The following is a 26,507-nucleotide window of genomic DNA, read 5'->3' on the forward strand; positions in this document are numbered from 1 at the left end:
CAAGCACGGCACCCCATCAAAGCCCATTCCTCCCCCCTCAGCGGCACTCTGTCCCGTCCTGGGGCCACTTGGGTTAACCCGGCAGCTGTTCTCCGAAAGGTCTCACTCGGAGCCTTCAGGAAAACCCGATGCACTGCTCTAAGTATCCAGAGAGGCCACTGGCGGAGCTCAGGGTGACGGCCACGGCAGAAAGGGACGCCACCGTCCTGGCCCCCAGCCGCCCGCAGACTCCGGGCAGGGGGGCTCGTGAGGGACGGCCCCCCCAGAAAGGGGCCCGCCTGGGCGGAGGGGGCAGGAGGGGCCCTGAGACGTGGGGGGCCACCTCAAGGGACCAGCGAGCCACCGCCCTGTCCCGGGCTGTCCTGTCCCTTTCAGTAGGTCCAGGAGCCACTGGCCTCACTGCTCCCTGCTGCAGAAGGTTTCAAGTCCAAACATGGTTTAGACCAAATCCGACCACAGCCTCTCTCCCTGGGAGGCCCCAGTCTTCCCTGCTGTTTCTTTTCTCTTCTTTAAATATTTTTAAAAATGTTTACTTATTTTTTGAGAGAGACAGAATGCGAGCGGGGGAGGGGCAGAGAGAGAGGGAGACACAGAACCCGAAGGAGGCTCCGGGCTGTGGGCACAGAGTCCGACGCGGGGCTCGAACTCACGGACCGCGAGATCGTGACCTGAGCCGAAGCTGGACGCTCAACCGGCTGAGCCCCCCCGGGCGCCCCTTCCCTGGTGTTTCTGACCCGCCCCGGGCACGGGCCACCCCCCTCCCCCCTCCCAGCCCCTCAGGGCTGGCCCTGCCAGCACCCACCCTGGTTTCCTCCTCTTCCCCCCGGCCAGGCTTCAGCAGCATGTTAGGGTGCCATGGACTGAGGCTCCCCAGCAGTATTTCTCAAATGGGGTTCTTCTCCAGAAATGCAAGTTCCTCGGCCCCCTCCCCGCTCCTCCTCCTACTAAATCAGACCCTCCGAGGGTGGCAGCTGGAATGTGACATCTCACAAGCTTCCCCAGGGGATGCGGAGGCGCCTTGAGGTTAGAAAACCACGGTGGGGGACCACACCCATATTGGCCACGTCCCCGACCGGTTACTGTGTTCCAGAATTTCTGAGCACCCGCCGGGAGCCAGGCAGTGTCCCACGTCCCTGGTGGAGCAGAGGTGAGTGTGCCCACGGCCCACCGTCCAGGGGCCCTGGTGGCTCACGGCATCCGTTGTCTTACAGCTAGACCCCCCCCCCCCAACATGTTCCAAGATGACAGTAATATTTAATCGGAAAAAAAAATAATCATACAACGGCAGAGGACCTGAACGGACATCTCTCCAGAGAGGACACACAAGTGGCCAACAGGTGCTCAACATCACTCATCCCCAGGGAAACGCAAATCGAAACCACAGGAGACGTCAGAACGGCCATCAGGCGACAGACGACAGGTGTCGGCGAGGATGCGGCGGACGGGGAACCCTCGTGCACCCTTGGCGGAACAGCGTGGAGGCTCCCTGAAAAAAGAGAACCGTGATCCCGCGATTTCGCTCCCGGGTACGGATCCACAGGAAACAAAAATCACGGCCCCAAGGAGACACCTGCACCCCCACGCGCATCGCCACGTGATAGCCAAGATCTGGAAACAACCTACATGCCCCTCGATGGACGGATGGACGGACGAGCAGATAAAGAAAACGCGGTCTGTGCACCGTGGAAGGTTATTCCGCCTGAACACCGGAATGGAACCTTGCCATTCGCCAACGACGTGAATGAAACTTGAGGAAGTAACGCTAAGTGAAATAAGCCAGACGCGAAAAGACACACAGCCGCACGATCTCACATGCCACAGCTTAAAAAAAAAAAAAAAAAAAAAAAAAACCTCCAAGCTCAGAGTAACGGCCGGTAGAACAGTGGTTACCAGAGGCTGGGGCATGGGGGGGGGGGGGGGGAAGGGGAGGCAAAAATAAATTCCTTTAGAGCCTGGAAAGGAAATGTAACCCTCCCCGTGTGCCTAGCACGATTCCAGGCGGTTTGTGGAACAGCCTGTTTAACCTTCCAAAGAGCCCCGCGAGGCAGGTACTATCGGTATCCCCATTTTGCAGACGAAGAAGCAGAGAGGTTAAGTCACTTGCCCGAGGTCACACAGCTCTCACACGGCAGAGTGGGATCCAGGAGGGTTCCCCTCAGCCAAAGAAGTGCTACTCAGCCAGAGGTCACCAGGACTCAGGGAAGCACTCACACACAAAAATTCTGGGTCCTTGGCTCCCCATCATGAAATGCCCTTTTGCTCGAGAACCCAGAGGGGACCTCTCCCTCCCACGTGCCCTCCTCCGGGGCAGCGTGGCAGGTGAGTCTACTTCCGCTTCCTGTTTCCTCCCAAAGGGTGAAATCTTCCCATTCCCGACACGGGGAGCAGGGGCCCGTCCTGGCCTTCCTGCACCCTGGAGCATCACAGAGCAGCTCATAAGGCAGCACCCCGAGGGCAAAGCTCCCCACAGCCCAGGCCGAAGCCAAGGGATGTACCTGCCTCACCCTCCCCCCCACCCCCCCCCCCCGCAGGATCCTTCCTTCTCCTCCTCACCGCCCACCAGCCCCTGCTAGCAGCCACGCTGCCTGCTAACGAAGCATTACTTTAAAAAAAAAAAAAATCAACTTTCTGTGACCTTCTGTGCCTCCGCAGGCGTGAGGCTTGAGGACGAGACCGTGCGGAGTGCAGCTGGCACTCTGCGCCTTTCCAGCGAAACTGAGAGCACACCCTTGCCCAGTGCACATACCGGGCAACGGCGTGCCGGCCCACACGCGCACAACACACTCTCCCCGGACACCTCGGCTTGGCTTTCAAGGAACCAAGATCAGCCCTCTGCCAGGCAGGGGAGTCTGGCACATTCTCCTCTGGGGGGCCCTGTTCGGGTTTCTGGTCTTACGTGAATAAAAAACAGTCAACACAAGGGCTTTCTAGTAATTCATAATTCCTTATGATTCATGGTTCTGTATGATTCAAACCCTTCGGCTGCGCCCCGACTCTCAGTTAGGCAGCACCTGCCATCACGTGCCCGGCGTGACACTGGAGAGCCTCGTGGATCATCTCGTGCTGACACGTTTCCCACCTGTAGCTCCTTTTACCGGCTGTTGCTTTCCCAAAACATTCTGCGTTGTTAGAAATTTCTCTCTTATTTATTCTGCTTCTCCCTTGATCTCTCTGTGTATTCCTTTCTCTGTGAAATAAAGCTTAATGGCGAAGCCTCCCCGTGAGCCGAAACAAATGTCTAGCGTCATTGATAAAAAGTTTGGTGCCACTGGAACCATCTAACTCTTCTTCTAATTGAACCGGCTTCTTCTCAACTGCTGGCATTCAAGAGGACCTTAACACAAGAATTTCTTACACAATGTCTCCTTGTTTTAACAGCTAACGTTTGTTACGTTTTCACTTGCTATTATCTTCCGTTGCAAACGTTCAGCATTTCAGCAGTACCGTGCATGATGTGGGAAATTGTTTTTTTCTTTTTGGATGAATCTGGTTCAAAGGCAAAAAGAGGCGTCAGGCTCTTTACCACCCCTCGGGCAGCTCCGAGGTCGGATCCCCCCAAAGCTTTGTGGGTCGCTCTGACCTGGGCAGAACCACTGATAAGCCAAGGGGATGCCCGTGACCCATCAGCCAGCCGGCTGGGCCCCTTGTCCCCTGACCAGGCCCACTCCTCAGAAGCCTTGGGTGTTAGGTTTAGGGGCTCGGGGCTCTGCCGGGGTGCGGATCCTTGGAATCAGATTTGCAGTGTTTGAGGGAGGCAGCACCGGACCGACTGCCAGATTCGCCACCTACCTCCCCCCTCCCCCCCACCAACACTGCCTTCAGTATCAACCTCAGCCTTCAATGTGCAAAAATCCCCACCGAAATCATGTTTATGGAAATTATATCACCATGGCAACTGTAAAGGTCTCACAAGTATTTTTAAAATAGCAAATTAACAAAACCCACTTATAAAAACCTAAAATCTGTTCCTTGATGAGCATTAGCGAACACACAGATGGAACAAACACAAAATGCGTTTCGTGGCCCGAGGGCCCAGCCGTCCGTAAAAAAGGGCTCCTGTACTGGGGGGGGGGGGGGGGGGCAGGGGGTTTGAATCTGGGAAAGCAAAGTTTTATTTTCCTAATGAGAGACTGCACTTTGGAGTTATTCTGGAAAATGACACCAAGATCTTCTGGTGCCGAAAAATGCGGGTAAGAGACCTGAACGGCTGAAAAGACTAATTTTTTACTTTCTATTTTCACATCACTGATATTATTACCTTCTCCACTCTGCAAGACAATTCCATTTTTAACTCACAGGCTCTTAGCAATTGCATAAGCTTCTGCCGCTGCGATTTAGCCTGGCTGAATCTCTATTATAAAACCCGCTTCTCAGAAGTCTGCACACAAATCACACAGGAGGGGGAGAAAGCCGGATTCAGAAGTACCCCGACTAGAACCTTTCTGCTTTTTCAAAACGTAATTGGCATGGCTATCGCAGGGGATCCTTTCAAGCAGACGACGCACCGCTTTGGGGCGTCTTTTGTGAAGACTTAAAACATAATAAGCGTGTTTTGATGACTCTTCTCCTAACAAGGAATCGCCGGGGGCTTTAGACAACTCAAACAGCGGAGGCTCTCGCTGTGCGTGGAGGAAGAAAAATCAAGCCACGCGATGACGATTTCGCGGTGTTCCTGGCCCCGGGCTCCGAAGGGGGCGGGTGGGGGACAGAAGGGGAAGAGGGGGGCTAGAGAGCAAAATGCTGGGTCTTTGGGAGTGGACAGTGCACCGGACGGAGGAGGTGACTGGCTTTTAATGGCCCATGGTTATCTCAGGGAGCCAAAGAGGAGTAGCTGTGCCAGGCACGAACAGGGGCCAGACGGTGGCTCTTCCAAAGTGATGACAAAGCTGGAGAAGTGTCCCCTGAGGATTGCCGATGGACGGGGAGTTGGCGAAAGGCGGACGTCTGCGGACTGTGGGGAAGGGGAGAGGCGGAGCGGGTGGTGGCCCAGAGGCAAAGGCAGGAGGAGGGGAGGGTGCTCCCGGCACGGCGGAGCCTCCAGAGCCCAGCTTTCCTGGGAGGAGAGGTCGGCCCTGAGCTCCGTGAGCCGAGCGCCGGGCCCAGAGCCGCCCCAGGGAGGCCGGCCGAGGCTGGCGGCAAAACAAGAAGGCGAAAACCGTGGAGGAAACCCAGAAGGGGGACCCCCGATGTGCAAGCCGGGGAGTCACGCTGCCCTGCACCCCCCCCCCCCCGGCCCACTTGGGAGCATGGCATCTCACGAGCACGGGAGCCGTTTGGCAGCCGGACGCCCACGACCGTCCGCGGGCAGGAGGCTCCGGCTCGGGGGTACTGGCTGTTCCAGAACTTCCACGAGGAAGACCGTGTTAGAACCGGCTTCTGCAGGACCACGGGGGGAAGTGGGGGGGGGGGGGGCGGTGGTGGGGCCAAGCTGGCAGGCCAGGATCCCCCTGCCCGGTGAAGGGGAACGCGCTGGAAACAGCCATCTCTGCGCCAGAGGGTCCCAGCAGGAAACGGGCTGGGGCTGGGGGTGGCAGAAGGGGCTGCGGGGCAGAAGCCACGGCCACAGGAGGAGCTGACAGCCAGCCTCCGTCCCTCTCTTCCGTCCCCTGCCAGTGCCTCCCAGTGCCCAACACCCCTGGTGAGGCAGGCCACGGAGGCCAGCGCCCCGGGGCCCAGAGCAAGTCAGAGAAGGGATGGGACGCCAGGGAGACAGGCGGTGGAGGCCTCCCCTCCTGCCCCCCCACCTCCGCAAGGGCAGGGCTCACCCCTTCGGGAAACAAAAGCACGAAACCAACCAGGGCCAGCAGGACAGGCAGCCGGAGTGGGGCCCCCCATTCGCCTCCTGACAAAGGTACAGGCTGCCGTGGTCCTGCTCTGAGATCTTCGTCGAAGATCTCAGCATAAACATCTCAGCATAAACACAGAGGCGGGACTGCTCGCCACCCCGGGCTGTGGACAGGCACACGGTGGGGCCCAGACGGGGGCGGTGAGCACCATTCAGGGCCCGGGGCCCTCATGGCGGGGCTGGAAGGAGAGGCTGGGAGGCGGGCTGTCGTGATAAACGGAAGCGGAGTGGCAGGTAGGCCAGAGAGCCCAAGACAACGGCTGCTCGGTTTTAAGGGACGTTCTGCCCATCGGTCCGCCTCCCACCCCCGGTCAGCGTTCGCGATCTTCAGACTTGTGTTGACAGTCACGTGCACTTCCCCCTCCCAGGCGGTGACAGTGCCGGTCCCCCTCGGCGGCCGGGAGCCCCAAACGGAACACGAAATGACAGGAGGCAGACAGCACTGCGGAGACCGGCTGCCTTTCCCCTGGTCTCTCCGAGCATCCCCCGAGTCCCTGCGTCCTGACACAGGGGAGAGCTGGCCCTGGGTCCTCGGGGGGCCCCACACGGGGAGATCTAGAACATCCCGTGGCGGAAGCTGCGTTGTGCTGAGGTGAGAGCTGGCGGGGAAAATAAAACGCACGGCGGAGGGTCGTCCAAGAGCGGGCCCAAGCGACAGGCCCCTGTGGCTTCTCCCGCTTTCGTTAAAATCATTTCCGAAGCACCGAGGCCCCGCTCCTTGACGTGCGTCAGACTCAGAGTCAAGCCACGGACGCTGAAGCCCAAGACCAACCGAACCTTCCGACCTCAGAACCCCAGCCCTCTGGGCCAAAGACGGTTACGTTTCCATCCGCTTCCGAGCCGGGCCACAGAGTGATTCCTGGGAAGATTCCATTTGTACGTTCAAACCCCAGGGCCCCCCTCCCCGCCGGAGCAGCCAAGGCCGAGGGGAAGTTCTGTGCTTGGCGTGATGACGTGATGCGCTCACTGGCCGTTGGCTGGAGGTTGGTTTCTCTGAGGTCCACCGAGGATTCTCTGACTCCACACGGAGATGCCAAACAGGAACAGACAAGAAAAGACCTCTCCAAAATAGATCTGGAGCCCTGGGATCCGCTCCAGCTCTGGCTGGGGCGTTCAGATTCTTGGTGCGCCCCAAAGGCAGGCTGCACAGGACTGCGCCAAACTTGCGTGTGACCTCGGGGGTTTCAACAGGGGGAGTTCCTGGGAAAATCTCTTAAGGGCGTCTGGGCCCTACAGGCCAATGCCACCTGCACCACGACTCCCCTCCTGTGGCCCCAGACGGCCCCCGAGTTGGTCAGAACTGGTAATAGACCTTAGGGGAGAAGAAAGAGCCTACTCAGAGTACCCTACTTTGCATTTAGTTGAACCCTAGGAGTATATTTGATTTTTAACCATATATTTTTTAAATTCTTCTTTTAATGTTTATTTCTTTTTGAGAGAGAGAGAGAGAGAGACCAGGAGAGGGACAGAGAGAGAAGGAGACAGAATCCGCAGCAGGCTCCAGGTTCTGAGCTGTCAGCACAGAGCCCGACGCAGGCTCGAACCCACAAACCATGAGATCATGACCTGAGCCGAAGTTGGACACTTAACCGACCGAGCCACTCAACCGCCCCTTTAACCAGATTTTTTAACTTTTAAAATACTCCCAAACTTGCAGAGAAGTTTCAAGAACAATCCAGGGCACTCCCATCTATGCTCTACCCATCACCAATTCTTGCTACTTTGCTAATTGAGCGACTTTCTTTCGCTCTGTGTTAGGATTCCTTTTTCCCGACCCATTTGTGAACAGGCTGCATACGTCACGGCTCTCGAGTCCCTTAATCGTGTGTCTAACAACAAAGCTGTGTTCTTACACAGTTGCCGATTTGAGGAAACGTGACAGCAGATACGGTAACGTACCTAATTGAGAGCCCAATATTCCGGCTTTGCCACTTTGCTTCGATAATGTCCATCTTGGTACTTGTTTTCCCTTCAGTACAGGATCCGATCCAAGATTATGCTCTGTACCCGGCTGTTGTGTTTCTTCAGTCTTCTTCAATCTTTCACGACACTGATATTTTGGAAGAACGCTGCCCAGCTATGTTGCAGAATCCCCCTCACTTTGGGCTTCCTGGTGTTTCTTCAGAGTAGGTTCAGATCACGCACCCCCCAACGCGACACAAGTGTTGCTATGACGCCCCCCCCCCCCCCAACCCAGGATATCCCACCAAGAAGCCCGCCATATCTTTGCGTCCCGCCTCGGCGATGTAAATTTTTAACAGCTTAACTGAGAGGTAATTCATGTGCCGTCACATTCACCCATTTAATAATTGAGTGGCTTCTGGTATATTCAGAGTCGTGCAAAGCAGCACATCCAATTTGAGGATGTCTCTGCCACCCGGGAAGAACCCCCGTATGTATCCGCAGGTCTCCCCGTGTTCTCCGAGCCATGCCCCTCGGCCACACTGTCTTCCACCTCTGTGCACCTGCCCCTTCCAGACAGTCCATAGAAATGCGCCCGTACAGTGTGTGGCCATAATTCTTTCAAGGTCTAGGCGATATTACTCGGTTCACCCGGCGAGATGCTGTATGACTTTTCCCTTTGCAGGTTTTTTTTTTAAGTTTCTTTATTTATTTTGAGAGACAGAGAAACAGAGACAGAGAGTGAGAGCAGGTGAGGGATGGGGGCGGGGGGAGAAAAATCCCAAACAGGCTCCACCCTGTCAGTGCAGTCTGATGCGGGGCTCGAACTCATGAGCCGCGAGATCACGACCTGAGTCGAAGTCAAGAGTCAGACGCTTAACCGACTGAGCCCCCCAGGCGCCCGCCCCCAGCCGCAAGTCATAAGCATTCTGTGGAGACACTTTGAGGTCACGCAAACATCCTGCTCTCCGTCAAAACTCCCCCCTAGATGTAATGTGATGGCTACTGCCCAAGCCAATCTTGATTAAAACGGTTTACTAAGATCGATCACCTCCCCTGTCGGCCTCCTCCACTTATCAGCCATTAGCTGCATAACTCGAACGGACGGATGGAGGCCCGGTTCTTCTCAGTAACCTCGTGACTGTCCCCAGCGAAGCTCCCGCAGAGCAGGTCCTCTGCCCCAGCGAAGGGACAGCCAACATCCCTCCCTGGAGTGGCCGGGACACCAAGGACCCCTCAGAGGCGCACATGCTCCGGTACAGCACGCCCTCCACTCCGCCTGCAGCCAGAGAAGGCGGTCCCCCCTACCTCCGGCTGAGCTGGGAAGGCGGAGGGGGGGGGGGACACGAAAGCCTGTGTCCCTCGGGTTGGGGTTCGGCAGATGAAAGGAACAAGGCGCCCTCCACCCTACTTTGCCACGGGAAATCAACATGCGTTTCGTTCCACCTGCCCGGACCAGCGGTGGGAGGCCCCACCAGCAGGTGACAGACACTTAGCCCGCACCGCCACGGGAAGGACACTCTAGATTTAAACAGAAAAAGCAGGATTTCAAGGGAGCAAGAGGAACACGGAGGTGGCCGGACGGTGCCGGAAGGAGTAACGCCCCCACGGAAGTGGTCAGGAGGCCACGTGAGACGGGCCTGGACGGCTGGGCATCCCGCCCGTGACGGGGGGGGCAGACGTGCGACAGGCGCCAGGGCCCCAGGCGGCACCCTGGGAAACCAAGCAGCCCCGCTGGACTAAACAAACCACTGAAGCAGCGTGGATAACGTTCACGGGTCCCGCGGGCCCAGCGTGGCGTCCGAACCGAGCCCGTGCATGGACGACGGGGAGCTGCCGAGGGCTTCGGAGCAGAAGAGGAAGTGATCAGAGCGGGGACAGGGGCACAGATGTGATCTGGGGACACGGAAGCCCCGTTGGCACAGCAACGTCACGGCCCCGGCTGCACCACGCGGTGACCCGGGAGGGGCCGCGGCCACGCAGCCCAGCCCACGGGGGACGCTTCCCACACACGCCAGCGTGGCCAGAGCAGGCCTGTCCCGCAGGGCAGGGCTCTCTCCAGCCCAGAAAGGTCCCAGGGTTCAGCTTCCGCACTGGTGCCCGGGCTGTCGCGTCTTCCCTGGGGGGGTTGGCCTTCCGCGCCGGACGCGTCTTGTCACCATCCGCCACAGCGACCCGGGCCCGGCCTGCCCGGACGCGCATGCCTGCGCCAGCTGACCCCGAGGCGGCCACGCCAGAAGCTTCCTCGGAGGCACCTGTGTTGGCGCGTTCCCGTCGCATGGCGCTTCGGAGGTTCTGAGAGAACGCCGTCAAATAGCGAGACCACAAGACAGGACGGGCGGAAGGCACAGATGATGGATTTGCTAACGAACAACAAACACGGAATCACACACTTTGAAAGGTGCACGCGGTACGTACAAGTGGACCTCAGGGGCACTGCGGGTCTGGCTCCAGAACGCCGCAGCAAAGCGACGGTTACAATAAAACAAGTCAAGGGGGCGCCTGCACGGCTCAGTCGGTTCAGCGTCCGACTTCGGCTCAGGTCACCATCTCACCGTCTGCGAGTTCGAGCCCCGCGTCGGGCTCTGTGCTGACGGCTCAGAGCCTGGGGCCGGCTTCGGATTCTGCGTCTCCTTCTCTCTCTGACCCTCTCCTGTTCATGCTCTGTCTCTCCCTGTCTCAAAAATAAATAAAACGTTAAAAAAAAATAATAAAAATAAATTAAAAAATAAAATAAAAAAACAAACCAGACAGGAGCGCCTGGGTGGCTCAGTCGGGTAAGCATCCGACTTCGGCTCAGGTCATCATCTCACAGCTCTTGGGTTCCAGCCCCGCGTCGGGCTCTGTGCTGACGGTCGGAGCCTGGGGCCGGATTCTGCGTCTCCTTCTCTCTGCCCCACTCACGCTCTGTCCTCTCCCCAAAGTAAATAAACATTAAAAATTTTTTTTAAAAAAACAAGTCAAGCGAACGCCAGCCGTCTGTGCGTCAGAATCGTAAACGCCGACCACAGACCACTATAGCAACTGTAATAACGAGAAAGTCAGAAATATCGCGAGAGTTAGCCGAACGTGACACGGAGACAGGAAGGGAGCAGATGCGCTGGGAAAACGGCCCCCAGAGACTTGCTGCCACGAACCTTCCAGCCGTGGGAGATCACTATCCACAATGCGCACGACAGGCCTGCGAATTCACCTCCACGAGGCCGTCAGGAGGGGCGCAGAGGCTGGCAGTGATGAGGAGGCCCTGGCGGCGGGTCACACGCCGTCCCCCGCACCCTTCAGTACATCTCTGCAGGGCCCGTGCGCACATTCGATTTGACAAGTGGCAATCGGGCGCCCACTACGAGCGGCACCAAGGCGGCGGGAGGGTCACTGCCGGAGTCGGCGGGGACAGACCCAGGGGAGGCCCCCCGGGCAGAGGGGGCCCCTCTCGGGTAAAGCTCCCGGCCCTGGGAAGGCCGGACCATTTCCTTTGTCCAGGTTCTAGGACAGGCTCTTCTCTACAGACACCGGATTATTCTTGGCATCGAAGTCAAGCTTCTCTGTAAACGACCAAAGCCGACGGGGTGCTCGGCTCCACGGGCGAACCCCGGCGGTGCCCAACCCCGCATTCTGGGCTCCGGGACGGCCCTGGCCTCAACGTCAGCTCACTCCGTCCAGGAGAGCAACCTCTCCAATGGATTTAAGGCCTTTTCTAAAGGAAATGCAGAACAGGCCCCTGTGTTTTGCCATTTGAATAAGGAAACGTTGCCCCCACGCCGTCGCCTCGGCGTCCCCTCCAAAGGTCGTCCCGGGTGCGGGTGCGCACGGCTCAGACTGGGGCACGGAGACCCAGCACTCAGTTCTTGTGGGGAAGTTCCCACGCTGGAGATGCACCTGCCCGACGTACGGCCAAGGCCACCCCCACCTTGCCCAGGTGACGGGGCTTCACGGGGCACCACACAGGCCTAGGAACCGCCTCTGCCTATGGTAAAATAACTCGAGGTAAAGGCTGGGGTGGGATTCGTGTGAGCACATGCATATGCGTCCCCCCCCCCCCCCCCCCCCACACACACACATTACCAGTCGGATGCTCCCATGGCCTCTTAGAAAACTGTAAAGTCAGCCTCAGGCCCTGGGTATGGGGTGTGCACCATCAACACCCCCCCACCCCAGAGACCTCACACTCACCCCCCAGCACGTGGGGCCTGAATGCTCCTGTTGTCCTGCCCACGAGCCCGGAGCCTCTGCCAGAATGGCCCCAGAGATCACCTTGAGAACCCACGAAATTTTCCCGATGTCCACTCATAATGAAAAAAGACAATGACCTTGACAATGACCTTGTGAGGCGGCTGGGCGGGAATTATGTCCATTTCACGGATGGAGACACAGAGGCTCGGAGAAGTCACTGGGCCTGCTCCGGGTCTCACGCTCTTGAGATCCGGAACGAGCTCCGAGGCCTCCTGACGTCTGGGACACTTGCGGCTTCGGGACTCTGATGCACAACCGGAAATGTCACTTCATTCCGTGCCCCCCTCCCCTCTGGGTCATTGTTTTTTTGTTTTTTTTGTTTTTTAATATTTATTTTTGAAAGAGAGACAGAACACGAGCAGGGGAGGGGCAGAGAGAGAGAGGGAGACACAGAATCCCAAGCAGGCTCCAGGCTCTGAGATGTCAGCACAGAGCCCGACGCGGGGCTCGAACCCTCGAGCCGCGAGATCATGACCTGAGCCGAAGTTGGACGCTTAACTGACCGAGCCACCCAGGTGCCCCCCTGCCCCGGGTCATTCTGTTCAGCCCATGGCTCGTTTTCCCTGAGGCCAGTTTTGCCGACACGCATTCCCTCACCTCTGTGCACCGCATTAGCTGGGCCCAGAACATTCTTCCATTAACACACACGCCCGTTGCTCCGGCCCCCCTCCCCGACAGCCAGCCAGCTCCTAGAGGGCGGGGCCTTGTCTTCTCTGACTCCGTTCCTCAGCTCGAGTACAGACCTGGAACACAGCAGGGGCATACTGCGTGCCCAGCAAGTGACACGCTGCTGGGGGCACCCGGAAGTCACTGTCCCCTGCTCAGCACTGGGGCCACGCTTCTTTGAAACACAGACTTCTTCCGTATCCCCTGCTGACCAACCACTTCCAACAGCTCGGGCCCTCGAAACATCTCAGAAGAAATGGGGAGGCCAGCTGCGTTACTGAACTGGACCCAGTCACCCCTGACCCAACCCATAACGGGACACATCCCACGGGAGAGTTACTGAGCGCATCACACAGCTCGCGAGAGTGACGGGGAGCCTCTGGCCCCCTGGCCACACCTGACACGGTGGCAGGTGAACACCGGAGTTCAACGATCCTGCAGCGTATACCTAGACAGAAAGAGTCACCACGAGGGGTGTAGACACAGAGGCCCCGAGCATCTTAGAAGATGCCTGTTGCCGTCGTCCAAACTCTGCCACATTCGCACTGGAGCATCGTAACCCGATGAGAAGGATGTTTGCTCAAGACGATGTTTATTCAGCTTCTCCAGTTAGAAAAGTAATACACAGGGGCGCCTGGGTGGCTCAGTCGGTTAAGCGACCGACTTCGGCTCAGGTCATGATCTCACAATCCGTGAGTTCGAGCCCCGCGTCGGGCTCTGGGCTGATAGCTCAGAGCCTGGGGTCTGCTTCAGATTCTGTGCCTCCCTCTCTCTCTGACCCTCCCTCGTTCATGCTCTGTCTCTCTCTGTCTCAAAAATAAATAAACATTAAAAAAAAATTTTTTTTTAAAGTAATACACAGGGAAGCCTGGGGGGCTCAGTCGGTTGAGCGTCTGACTTCAGCTCGAGTCATGATCTCACGGTTCGTGGGTTCGAGCCCTGCATCGGGCTCTGTCCTGACAGCCTGGAGCCTGCTTCAGATTCTGTGTCTCCCTCTCTCTCCCTGCCCGAACCCCGCCTGTGCTCTGTCTCTCTCAAAAATGAATAAACCTTAAAAAAAATAAGTAATACATTTTATGTTCATTTTAGAAAATTTGGAAAATACAGAAGAGTATAAGGAAGAAAAATAATCCCCCAGGCTCTCGCCACCTGTTACCATCTCAATGTGCCATCTTCTGGTTCTTTCTACCCATCTGTCTATTTACCTAGCTACGTTCCACCTTGCATCGTCTAGATTTTAAGAGTCTGTCGATCATAAGACACGCCGCTAATCTGGCAACTTTTTAGGAAAGAAAGGAAAAAGATCGTGTCTCTTGGTATCAGTCTCCCGTTTAGAAACATCCCAAATGTGGGGAAAGGAGGTACCCTGGAATCAAGCAAACAACAAAGATTTGAGATCCTACTGATGGCACAATTTCAACCTACTTTTTCCCCCTTCTGCCACATCATCAGAAACTTTGTAAACACTATTTTCATAGGTATATAATATTCTACCATAAAGACAGCCACGATTTATTTAACCTTTCTTCCATTGTTGTCACCTGGGTTTATTTATAACACCATTTCTTAAATTTTTTTAATGTTTTATTTTTGAGAGAGAGAGAGGGAGCGCAAGCGGGCGAGGGGCAGAGAGAGAGGGAGACACAGAATCCAAAGCAGGCTCCGGGCTCCGAACTGTCAGCACCGAGCCTGATGCAGGGCTCAAACTAAAGGCCCACGAGATCATGACCTGAGCCGAAGTCGGAGGCTCAACCCACTAGGCCACCCAGGCGCCCCAACACCATTTTTTAAAGTAATCTCTGTGCCCAACGTGGGGCTCGAACTCACAATCCCAAGATCAAGTAGTCACATGCTCCACTGACTGAGCCAGCCAGGTGCCGAGTTTGTTTATGATTTTCGAGGTTATAAATAATGCTTCGTGGCACATTTTTATGCATAACTTTTTGTCCAGGTTTTTGGTTGTCTCCTTAGGATGAATTCCTGAAAGCGGAATTACTGAATTAAAGGGCATGAACATTTTAGGACTCTTAATACGTAAGGGCCAAACTGGCTTCCAGAAAAGATATCCCAATTTACGTTCCTATTGACAGGGTATAAAAGTCCCTTCTCTTTCCATAGCGTTGATTCTTATCCTTAAAAAAAAAAAAAAAAAAAAAGCAAGTAGGGCACCTGGTGGGGGCTCAGTCGGTTGAGCGTCTGACTCTCGATTTTGGCTCAGGTCATGATCTCATGGTTCGTGGGTTCAAGCCCCACATCGGGCTCTGCACTGACAGCATGGTGCCTGCTTGGGATTTTCTCTCTCTCTCTCTCCTCCTTTCTCTGCCCCTCCCCCCCCTCTCAAAACAAATAAACTTAAAGAAAAAAATCAAGTAATACAGGTATATAGTTTTTTCAAAAAATCAAATAGGGAAAAAGGGGCTTTCAGGGGAAAGCAATTGTCCCCTACGTCACCTCTCCCTGCTCCGCGTCCAGCTTCCCAAGGGCAATCACTTCTTTTCTTTCGGGACAGATCACGAGCCAGGGAGGGGCAGAGAGGGGGAGAGAGAGAATCCCAAGCAGGCTCCGTGCTATCAGTGCCGAGCCCAACGCAGGGCTTGATCCCATCAACTGTGAGATCATGACCTGAGCTGAAATCAAGAGCCGGACGCTTGACCAATGGAGCCCCCCCGGGTGCCGCAAAAGGCAATCACTTCTATTTCTGGTTTTAGCATATATACCCACCCCCCCCAACCCATCATCCATCCAGCTTCTGTCTGTGGAGCCTCTGTTATAAACCAGGCTCTGTTCCAGGGTGCAGGGGTTACAGCAATGAACAACGCAGACCAGAATCAAAACCAAACAAACAACAAACCCTGCCCTCCTCCAGGAGACAGACGGTAGGAAAAAATAGTGCTCTTAAGGAAAGCGGAGTAGGGAAAGGTAGGGGTGTGGGGAGGTGGGGAGGAGCTGCAGTCCCAAGTAACGTCCTCGGGGAAGGTGTCTGAGCTGCACTGCATCCCCTCAAAGTCCCCAAGTTGAAGTCCCCACCCCCAGCACCTCACGCCAGCCTCCGGAACTGTGAGAAAGATAAATTCCTGTCGCTCAAGCCGCCCGGTCTGTGGCGCTGGCTGTGGCCGCCCCGCCACACCAATACGTGGCCTCGCGGCGTCGGCGACACGGGAGCAGAGATCTCAGGACGCGAATGAGCGAGCCACATAGATCTCTGTGGGACGAGGACGCCAGGCGGAAGGAACAGCAAATGTCAAAGCTCTAGGGTGAGAAGGTGCCTCTGAAATATTCAAGAAATGGCAAAGAGGCCGGTGGGACAGAGTGAGTGAGACGGAGAGGAGGCGATGACCCGCAGGACCGTGGGAAACAGATGCGCGGGCCGTGTCTCAGTGGCCCGTGAGCCCCGGGGCGGGGCCGCTTCAAACTTACGACGTGTCGTAAGCGAGCGACGCACACCAGGTCTTGAACACTTAGCCCGCAAAACAAAAACACAGAACCTTCCACTGATCATTTTTATTTATTTTTTATTTTTGAGAGAGCGAGAGAGAGCAGGGGAGGCGCAGAGAGAGAGGGAGACACAGAATCGGAAGCAGGCTCCGGGCTCCGAGCTGCCGGCACAGAGCCCGACGCGGAGCTCGGACTCACAAACCGCGAGATCGTGACCTGAGCCGAAGTCGGTGCTCAACTGACTGAGCCACCTGGGCGCCCCAATAATTTTTATTGATACGCATCGGATGATAAGTACTTTGGACATATTGAGTTAAATATCTATTAAAGCCCATTCCTCCTGTTCTTTTTTATCTCGTATAACGTAGGTACTTAGAAAATCTTAGGTTATACCTGTGGCCCATGTTCTATCTCTTTGGGAAAGTTCGGGCCCAAGGCCTCGTGGGTTGTGACAAAAACTTGGGCTTTTGCCCCGAGCGACACGGAGCGATTGGGTTTCCAGCTCAAAAATGACAAGACCTGACTCCATCCTATTTTCAAAGGATCCCTCTGGCGGTCACGGTGAGGGAGGACCACTAGGGACATCAATAGAGGTGAGCAGGTCATTTACGGGGCCACTGAGATCATCCGGGAGAAGACGGGCTTGGGCCAGCGAGGCAGAAGCGGCATGGTAGGAAGTGGTCAGATGCCGAAGAGATTCTGAAAGCAGAGCCAGAAGCATTTCCTGGCAGATTGGGCGTGGGGTGCAAGAAAAAGCAGTCAAGGATGAGTCCGGGTTTTTGGCCTGAGCTCCTGGAAGGATGCCATTTGCTGCGAGGGTGGGGGGAAAGAAGGGAGAGGCAGGTCCAGGGAGAAACAGCAGGGGTTGGTTTTAGAGAGGTTACGCCTCGATGTCTTTTGGTTTCTGGGTGGAGACGTTAGGAAGTCAGTGGGGTACGAGACCTTGGAATCCGGGGAGAGCTCTGAAACCAAGATCTGGCTTTGGGAGTTGTTATTATAAGGACGTAATCGAGGGGCGCCTGGGGGGGGCTCCGTCGGTTCAGCCCCCGACTCTTGATTTGGGCTCAGGTCGTGATCTCAGGGTTTCGGGAGTTGGAGCCCCGTGTCAGGCCTGCTTGGGATTCTCTCTCTCTCCGCCCCTCCCCTGCTTGTGCTCTGTCTCTCTCAAAATAAATACATAAACTTAAAAAAAAAATTTTTTTTTAAGGATGCAACTGAAGGCCAGGAAACAGCAGGAACATCAAAGGAGCAAGCGTAGGTGGGAAAAAGAACAAGGTCAAAGAGAAGGCGGAGACTGAGAGCCTCAAGTGCCCCGGGGACCCCCAAGTTTGGAGGCTGCCGAGACGACCACGGGAGACAGAGAAGGAGCTGTGAGGTGCAGAGAAAACCAGGACGGGAGGCGTTCGGGGGAAGATAGTGTTTCAAGGGGGAGGGAGTGGGGACGCCGTCCAACGCTACCGAACGTTCCAGAAGACGGAGACAGAGACCTGACCGCTGGATTTAGCAACCTGGAGGTGCCGGCGATCCCGACAAGCACAATTCAGGTGAGTGATGGAGGCAGAGGCCAGTGGGTTCGAGGGGAGGTGAGAGAAGAGGGGTGGGTGACCGCCAACCCGCATACTTCCTGCGGGAGCCGAGAGAGAGGGCCGTGGCCGTGGTGCGGGGAATGGTGCAGGACCGAGAGAGTCTAGTTTTAAAAGGCGGGGCACGATTTCAGCAGGTACACGCACCACTGGGAATGAGCCAGTCGACACAGAAACCTTGGTGATGTCAGAAAAGGGCGGGAACTCTTCTGGTGTTTTCCTGATCTCCAGAGCACACTGGTATCGCTTGTTCCTAGTTCATCAGCATTGGCCCTTGACTTTCTGCTAGGCTAGGTGGGATTAGCTTACTGACATCACCCGTCATCTTCCTGCCGTCCCCTCCAAAATTATCCCAGATCACTACTGCCCCACTGTCCCTATAACTCTAGCTCAGTTCATCAACTGATCACCTTGGCAACCTTTATGATCACCTTGGTAACCTTTATTTCTCGGTCTGCCAACTACATACAGCATCTCGCTTTATAGGAGTAGGGCATTCACACCCTCTACCCTACCCCCCTCGCCAATGCTTGACGACAACAAAACCTCAGCGACTCATGCTTCCTTCTCATTCACATGACACGCGGTGCCCGGCCTCTGATGTCCTCTTTATTCTGGGAGGCAGACTGCCGAGCAGACCCCACCGGCCATTCTCACGGGAGAAAGAGAAGAACGATGCCAGAAATTCACAATGCCTAAGTGTCTGCTCGGTCACCGCCACTCGCATTCAACTGGCTGAAGCCAGTCACACGGCCAAGCCCGTTATCAGTGGGCAGGGAAGGAAGTATTCCCCTCCCACAGGAAGCATGGCAAGCCATATGGCATCAGGTGGGTAAGTGCCATCCTCTTTCAGGGAGGACACTGAAGAATCGGGAACGATAATTTAATCTACCACAATCCACTTGCCAAGTTCTACGAGCTATGGTTTTCATTTTACGTCGCCCGGATGGAAAATCTTTACATCTTCTGTTATAGCTGTTATTAAGCAGTCTTCGGGGCTTTGTCTGCAGCTGCGTTGAAGAGTTGAAAACTACCGAGCAGCATTTATATTATTATGACTAAGCAAGTATTCTTTGCTGCAGAGTCAAAGAGGAGCTGAGAGCCCATAGTGTGGGCCACTGTTCCAATGAGACAGGCCCTACGCACTTAAAAGAGCCTTTCTTATATTTCACCATCTGCTCAGTATCAGGCCACATTTTGATTTGTTTCCTATCTGAGTTATGCCTTTCATGAAAAAGGTTTGGTTTTTCTGAAGTCGCTGATTACGTCTCTTTTTTCTATTGTTGGTAGAGGAAACGTGTGCTGCACTGTATCCCCACTCCCCTCCAAATTCTGTCTCACTCCATTTATCGTGTGGAATATTTTTCTTCTTCTTTTTCGAAGCCTGCTGACCTCCTGATCTAACTGGGAGGGCTGCTTCATTTTTGGATCCTGATGCTTTTGCACAGCTTTTTGTCTTTACTGCAGTTACTGATTGCTTTCTGTTTTTTAACAAAGCTTTTATTTCTGGCAGTCCCAATGACACTCTTAACTCTATGGAATGTCCCCTTCTCACATCATCCTCAGAAAACTCTTCCCCTGTGCCTTCATCCTCCCCCTCTAAAGAAGACTGACTGCTCTCAGACCCGCTGAACAATTTTTCCTCCGGTGGATGTTCATGGCTGCCCTGAATTGGATCCGTTGTTTCCTGGATCTCATATCTTCTCTCTTGGTTTACTCTCTGGTTTTGCTGAAATACGTACTCAAATAACTTCCTTAAGAAGGCTGAATAGGATGTAAACTTCCTTGGTTCTTGAATCCTCAGGACTGCCACACTTAAATATAAAATAAAGGCATCGGACCGGATGATCTCTAGTCCCTATTCCAGGAGTATGCTTCTAAGTCCATATTCATTCATAAATAGCATAGCATATTCATAGCATCATTAGCATAAATATCAAGGAGAAATTTAAAATGGTTGAAAGCATTCAAGGAACTTACGTTTAGAGTGGCAAAAAGTAAACTCTTAAAACAGTGACAAAAAGCCAACAGTACAAAGGATGCCACAAGAGAGGACAATATTCGTCATCGGTTTGAGCCTCAGGGCTACAGGGAATTAAGACAGAAGCAGAGCCGGCCTGCGGTGCTCTTATTAGGGAAGCAAGACTTCAGCTGAGTGTCAAAGAGTTAGGCAGTGTATCAGAGATTAAATATTTCTGAATGTCCAACCGCGGATGGATGGCCAACAGGATTCTGACAGAATGGCTAACCGTCAGTAGAGGCTCTCCTCCCCACCACTCCCCTGTAACCAATGTTTTCGTCTCACCAAGTCAATGGAGACAGATAAAATCTTCAAATACAAAAGTGTGATGTTGCCCCTGACCAACAGACAAACCCTCCGTCCATGCTGGGTCCTAACAATGAACTTTCGCGACACATATGAATAATTGTATAGAAACTTAAAAATGCCCTACTTTTTGGACCGTGAAGTTACCCACGATGGTCTTGATGAGTAGCACTTCACCGAACGGGACAGGGGGACATGGGGGGGGGGCTGCCGGGAGGCACTCTCTTTACCACCATCCGTTTTTAAATTTCTTTTTAACGTTTATTTATTTTTGAGAGAGAGAAACGGAGTGCGAGCAGGGGAGGGGCAGAGAGAGGGAGACACAGAATCGGAAGCAGGCTCCAGGCTGTAAGCTGTCAGCCCAGAGCCCGATGACGCGGGGCTCGAACACACGAACCACGAGATCATGACCTGGGCCGAAGTCGGACACTTAACTGACTGAGCTCCCCGGGCGCCCCACCATCACATCCATTTTTAAAATTTGTTTTGTTTTGTTCCCATGAGGAGTCAGAGTGATCACAGATCACTGCTCCTTCCCTTCCTTTCCCCAGGGGAGGAAGCATCCCTCTGACATCCTAACAGCACGGACACTTGCATCGAGAAGGCCCGGGGATTATAAGGACTCGGCATCTCACGCAGACCCTGCACACTGGGTGAGCCAGAGACACCTGCATTAGAGGAAAAACATGGCCTCATTCAGCCCCCCACTTGCTCTCTCATTGGATTTGCAAATGAGGAGAGGACTTGCGGAGAAAGGCATTTCCAGAAAAAAAGAAAAGATCTTTGGGCCAACGGTCTGACCGGTTTCCAAAGAGTCCCAGGTAAAATGAGGACCCCAAATGCTTGGGGCCGTGGGGTTGATTTCCTCGGCAGGGTCTAACCTACTGCTGCGCCCCTGGGAGCCTTTTTCTGAACCCCACTTCCACACAGGAAGAATTAACTAACTGCACACAAACGCTCTGTTCTTGCTGCCAAGACAGCATTCACCAAATTCAAAGTTTGCATCAATCTTCCCCAACAGTCTATAACGCCTCGACTGACATATTCATCGTCAGGCCCGGTGGAATGCGTTTGTGGAATGAATGACAGCGCGTGGACCGAAACAGGCTGCGTGTCACAAAAGGGCAGAGCCAGACATGAATATTCAGTTAATATTCACAAATATTCAGATAAGCCACAAGGACCTGGAGAAGAGGGTCTCGGCCAAGGAGAGGGTTTCCAGGCACTGGGACCACCAACACCAGTCATGGAGGACAGAACAAAACCACCTGTAAGTTTCACCGGGACTGCTCTGCTATCGGGGCTCCCCTGCGGGTCGAGGGGAGCAGAGAGAGCCACAGGACTCAAAGGCCCCAAAGAGCACCCCCACACATCCAGAGGTGGGGGCAGGGCTCGGCTCTGCAGAAAGGCCAAGGGCAAGAGGAACCCACCACCCCCGGAGCACCGCCCCTGCGCCCCACCCCGGAGCTTTCTATCATTTAATTTCATCCTCTCAAGGACCCAGAGTGACAGGCATCCCCGACTAACAGAGGAGAAACACCACCCAGGATCAGGAACCCCTCCCGCAGCACGGAGAAGGGCGGGGGCTGTGCGCCCAGTGAACTATACAAGGCAACCCAAATGAAATGGAAAAAAAAAAAAAAATGCCCGGATTCAGTTGCTGAAAATTCAGACATCTGCACCCCCTCGGCTCACCGGTTTTAGCCCTTTGGCGGTTTGCTTATTTTTCTCTTTATTCTCTCCTGCCTTCCCAGGAAGGTTCCTTACAAAAATCCCGTGGGATTCGGGTCTAACAAAGAGAAGCGTGAAGAGCTAGACCCCTCGGGCAGGAGAGCAGGGGCCCAGGAGGAGCGGCAGGCAGGACCGGGTGGGAAAGGTACCTGGGGAGGTGAGACCCGGGGAGGCCTGCAGGTGCCCTGGTGGGCAGCTGCCCCTCCTGGAGGTGATCCCCTCAGCCGGCCCCAGCCTGGTACAGCATCTCCTACCCAGCCACATGCATCTGTTTCCTCAAAGGACCATATCGGGTGATACTGACTTCATCACATGGAAAAAGTGAAGACACGCGATCTTCACGTCCTGGAGAGATGGCTGGGCGGTGCTCTGTACTCCAGCAGGTGGGAATCTCCGACGCAATTCACATCGGCCAGGCTTCCTCCCGGAGTCTACACTTGCAGAGAGCCGGCCTGATGACCCCCACTCCACCCGGGGGCAGGGCGGTGCAGGCTGCTGGAGGTGCCGCGGAGGGGACCCCTAACCGCCTGCTCGGACGGCTCCACGACCCTGGCCGGGCGGCCGCCCAGCGCAGAAGCACCAGTAGGCGCGAAAGGGAACGTGAATCCGACCCGAGTGGGTGGGTGGGTGTGACCTTCGCTATGACGGCCACGGCCAGAGGCCCGGCTGAGCGCGCTGAGCCCGAGGCCGTGAGAAAGGCCAAAGTAAAACAGAAAAGCACTTTCAGCTGACCTCTTTGGGAACTTGGAGCCTTATACGCTGGCAGCCGGCTCGCTCCTGGGAGGGCTCAGAGGCGCCTGTCGCTCCAGTCCCGCAGGCATTTGGGGGGTGGGAGGGGTTCCCGGGCAGGCAAGCTGGGGGTTGGGGGAGGGCAGATTGGGGTGGGGTAAGGAGACGCAGGGTGGGGAAACTTCTCATTCCCTCCCGCTACGCACCCTTCGGCACCCGTACCTCTAGAAAGGGGCTTTGTTTTAAAATTTGGGACACTGGGAACCTCAGGGCCCCCGCGGGCAGCCAGGGTCCGACACAGAATTGCCCCGGCGCGCTCCCCACTCCGTCAGGAACAGAAGGGCTGGGAAGGAGCCACGGGGTCCCCTCCGGCCGGCCGGGAGCGCTGGAACTAGCGAGATGGTCCCCCCGACCCGCGGGAGCTAACGGGCGCTGGCGGAACCGAGGGCACCCGGGAAGGAGGCGGAGGACGCGCGCCCCCGCACGGTCCGCACCCCGCGAAGGCAGGCGGGCTCGCGGGGTGTCCCTTTTGCCCCGCTCGGCCGCGGTCTGTCGCCGCCGCGCTCCCCCCGCCCCCCACGCCGGGACTCGCGCCCCTCCAAGGAAGGGGCTCGCGGGAGGGCGCGCGCGGCGGCGAGCAGGGGCAGAGGGTCTCGGGGCGTCTGGAGCGGCGCCTCGCCGGAGCCGGGGGAGCCTTTCCGCGCCGCCGCCCGCCGGCCCCCGGTCTCCCGGACAAGTTCGGGCTCTCGGGGCCGGACCCCCGCGCTCACAGGTGGGGGGAGGCGCAGGGCGGGTTGGGGGGGGGGGTGCCGCGCGGCGCCTCCCCCGGGGCGCCCACCCCACGCGCCGCGGCCACCTGCCAGGGGGCGCCGGGAGCGCGGGGGCCGGCGCGCGGGGGCGCCCCCCGGGGGTGACCCCGTGCCCTCCGCGGCGGGACCCGGGGGCGCCAGGGCCGCGGCCGCCGCGTCTTACCCAGTCCCGGCACGAAGGTGTTGAGGAAGAGGCAGATGACGGCCACGGGGAAGGGCATGTAGGGGATGGCGGCGCGCAGGGGGCCCTTCTTCTCGCGGACCTGCACCACCACCCCGCTGGACGCGGACGCCGCGCGGGGGTCCGCCGCCGCCGCCGCCGCCGCCGCCGTCTCGGCGTCTTTGTGCGAGGGCTCCATGGCGGGGCGCGCCCAGGGGCGGGTGGCGGCGGCTCCGGGCCCCGGGCTCCGCGCCGAGCTCAGGCGGCCAGCGTGCTCCCGCGCCGCGCGGCTCGCCCAGAAGCCCGCACTCCCGCGTCCCCACGCGGCCGGCGCTGCGCCGCGCCCACACCCCGGCGCGGGGCGGAGGGGGCGGCGCCACACGCGGCGGCCGCGCTCCGACGCCCCTCCCTCTCCCCCTCCCCCGCGGAGAAATGCCACTTACGGGTGGGGGCGGAGGGAGCCGCTGGTCCGCCCCCTCCCCCCGGGAGGGATGGACGCCCCGGGGCCCCCCCCCCCCACCCCCGACAGCCGAGCCGACGCGAGCCTCAGCCCCGGGACGCCGCCAAGGGGGCCGGTGTGCTCGGCGGGCCCTGCCGCGAAAGCCGGGAGTTGGGTCCTTTAATCAGGAGGATGCACACGACGCGGCGCAGGTGGGGGGCCGGGGACGCACGGCGCCTGGTGCCTAGTAGGCCAACAACTCCTTCCGATTCTCCTGGATTTGGTTCCGGTCGGTAATAGGGCTGCAGGCAGGAGACAGCTTTTCGAACAGGTTCGAGTCTGCTTAAGAGGGGACCCTCCCCTGCACGCACGTGCGCACGCCCTCGCACTCAGATGCGGAAGGCCTGCACCTGCTGCCGGGAAGCGGGGATGTTGGGATCCAACCCCTGGACCGTCGTCCGGGAGGAAGACTTGGCCTTGTGCGCGCTCGACGTGGTGGTGGTTAAAAAGCCAGCGAGGGCACAGCGCCGTCTGGTGTTGACAGTGCGGCAGTTGGTGGAAGCGAGGAGAAGGTTCGGCCTCAGGGTCCAAGCCGCGGCATGAGGCCCCCTACGGAGTTAGGGGGGTTTGGTTTGGTTTTGGTTTTGATTTTTTTTTTTTGGAAAAATGCCGTCCTCACCTCCACACCTGGAAAAAATGAACGGACAAAAGCATCCGCCTCTTTTTCAATGCGGCGAACTGTCCGAATAATCGGAAAAATCAAGTTCTCCGTCTTCAGGAATAAGAGTTATTTGCATGACCCTAAAACAGCCCAGGGGTCAGAGGGAGGACGCTATAAGACCATAGGGTATTTTATGCGGATCTTCATAAAATTTAAAGGCAGAGGCTCAGCAGGGGGTAGTGGTGATACCCTGGACACAGACTCGTGCACACACACACACACACACACACACACACACACACACAGTAACTAGCTCGGACCTGGCAGTCAGAGTGAACAAGACTGAGCGTTTCAGTCTCTTCTTAGCCGCTAATTACCTGTGTGGCTGAGAAGAACTCACATGAGCCTTTTCTGGGCTTGAGTTAGTGCGATTGTCACATCAAAGCTGGGTTCGACACACGTTTGTTGGAGGTCTCAGAAGACTCAGGTTCTGGGGACAGAGGAAGGAGTAAAGCCCAGGCTCTCGCATCATGGGTCTAATAGATAAACTGCGTCAGGGTGATAGAGTCAGACAGTGACAGAAGCCAGGGCTGAGGGTGCTGAGCAAACGTGGGCCTGTCCCGGAAGCTGCTACCGGCCAGAGCCAGCAATGGCTTTAGCCAGCTGCTTGCAGGAGATGTGTCATGTTTTTTATTCTTTTTTTAATGTTTACTTATTTGTGAGAGAATGCAAGCAGGGGAGGGGCAGAGAGAGGGGGACGGAACATCCAAAGCAGGCTCCACACCGACGGTAGTGAGCCCAATACGGGGCTCGAACTCATGAACCACGAGATTGTGACCTGAGCCGAACTCAGACGCTCAGCAACTGAGCCACCCCGGCGCCCCTGTGTTTTATTTTAAAGAAACACTTCTTTATCCAAATACTCTCTGCCAGGCACTGTACTAAGCACCTTACCCATTTTAATTCATTTAATCCCCCGCTCCGTAACTCTGTGGGGTAAGTATTCTTTATGCCCTAGTTTACAGGTGGGGAAAGGGGGGCACAGAGAAGTGGAGTATCTTGCACAAAAGTCACCCGCTAATAAGTAATAGAGCTGGGATTGGAATGTGGGCAGTGTGGCTCCAGAATCCGAATGGATGACGGTTATTTTACTCAGAAACCTAGGAGATAACCCACGTTATTTGAATATTCTTTCGAACGATTTTAGGGCCGTGCAAACAGGCGGGGGGGGGGGGATGGATTTCAGGGAAGAAAGTGGATTTACATCCCTCAATGTGCCAGAGGATTCACTTAATATCTGGATGTCAGGAAGATATCCAGACAGAGCAACAGCATGGATGAAGCATGGAAGTCAAGAAAAGTAGGGAACATTCCAGGGATTACAGTGTGTTCGGGACCCCGTCTCAGGCACGAGGGGTAGGAGCTGGCTCTGGTGGTGGGCAGGAACCCAGGAAGGAAGGGCAAAGGAATTCGGGCTTTATCCCGGTGGCAATGCGGAATCACGGGGAACATTCTGAGCAGGGGTGTGGCCTGGCGTGAGTGTTCCGTTTACTATTACTATGTGACAAACTACCCCAGAATTTCGTGGCCTGACCCAACCATTTTGTAATGATCACAAATTCTGTGGGTCTGGAAACATCTGGAGCCTCAGCTTAGAAGACGCAGGTGGTGGCGGCCAGAGCAGCTGGGGTCGAGGACTCACTTCCAAAATGATTCTCCCATCGGTACCTGGACTGAGATAACTTGAGAGCTGGCTCAACCGGGACCATGCCCCCCAGGGCGCCTACCCGTGGCCTGACCACGTGACTCGGACTTGTCACAATATGGCGGCTGGCCTCCAAGAGGAAACCCCGCCCAGAGGGGCCCCCAACGAGAGCATGGGCAGGGCCAGTAGAGGCTGCGTGGACTTCCTGCCCTGACCTCAGCTGTCACCCGGTGTCACTTACGCGGACCTTGTTGGCAAAGCAGTCACAAACCTGCTTAGGGGACAG

The 26,507-nt window shown here is 56.2% G+C and overlaps 1 protein-coding gene across 2 annotated transcripts in view; it reads right to left on the minus strand.

Annotated features, from left to right (window-relative positions):
* The window catches only part of STUM (stum, mechanosensory transduction mediator homolog), a 60,106-nt gene extending 36,319 nt beyond the window's left edge, over positions 1-23,787 (minus strand). For both annotated transcript variants that reach the window (XM_053909431.1, XM_053909432.1), the window contains exon 1: positions 23,420-23,787. In XM_053909431.1, the coding sequence (XP_053765406.1) occupies positions 23,420-23,615 (196 nt within the window). In that variant the 5' untranslated portion in view covers positions 23,616-23,787. The remainder of the gene's footprint in view (positions 1-23,419) is intronic.
* Positions 23,788-26,507: the final 2,720 nt, after the last annotated feature.

This window comes from Panthera pardus, unplaced genomic scaffold (assembly GCF_024362965.1).
Source record: "Panthera pardus isolate Hobbes unplaced genomic scaffold, ASM2436296v1 HiC_scaffold_21, whole genome shotgun sequence".
NCBI classification, from domain to species: domain Eukaryota; kingdom Metazoa; phylum Chordata; class Mammalia; order Carnivora; family Felidae; genus Panthera; species Panthera pardus.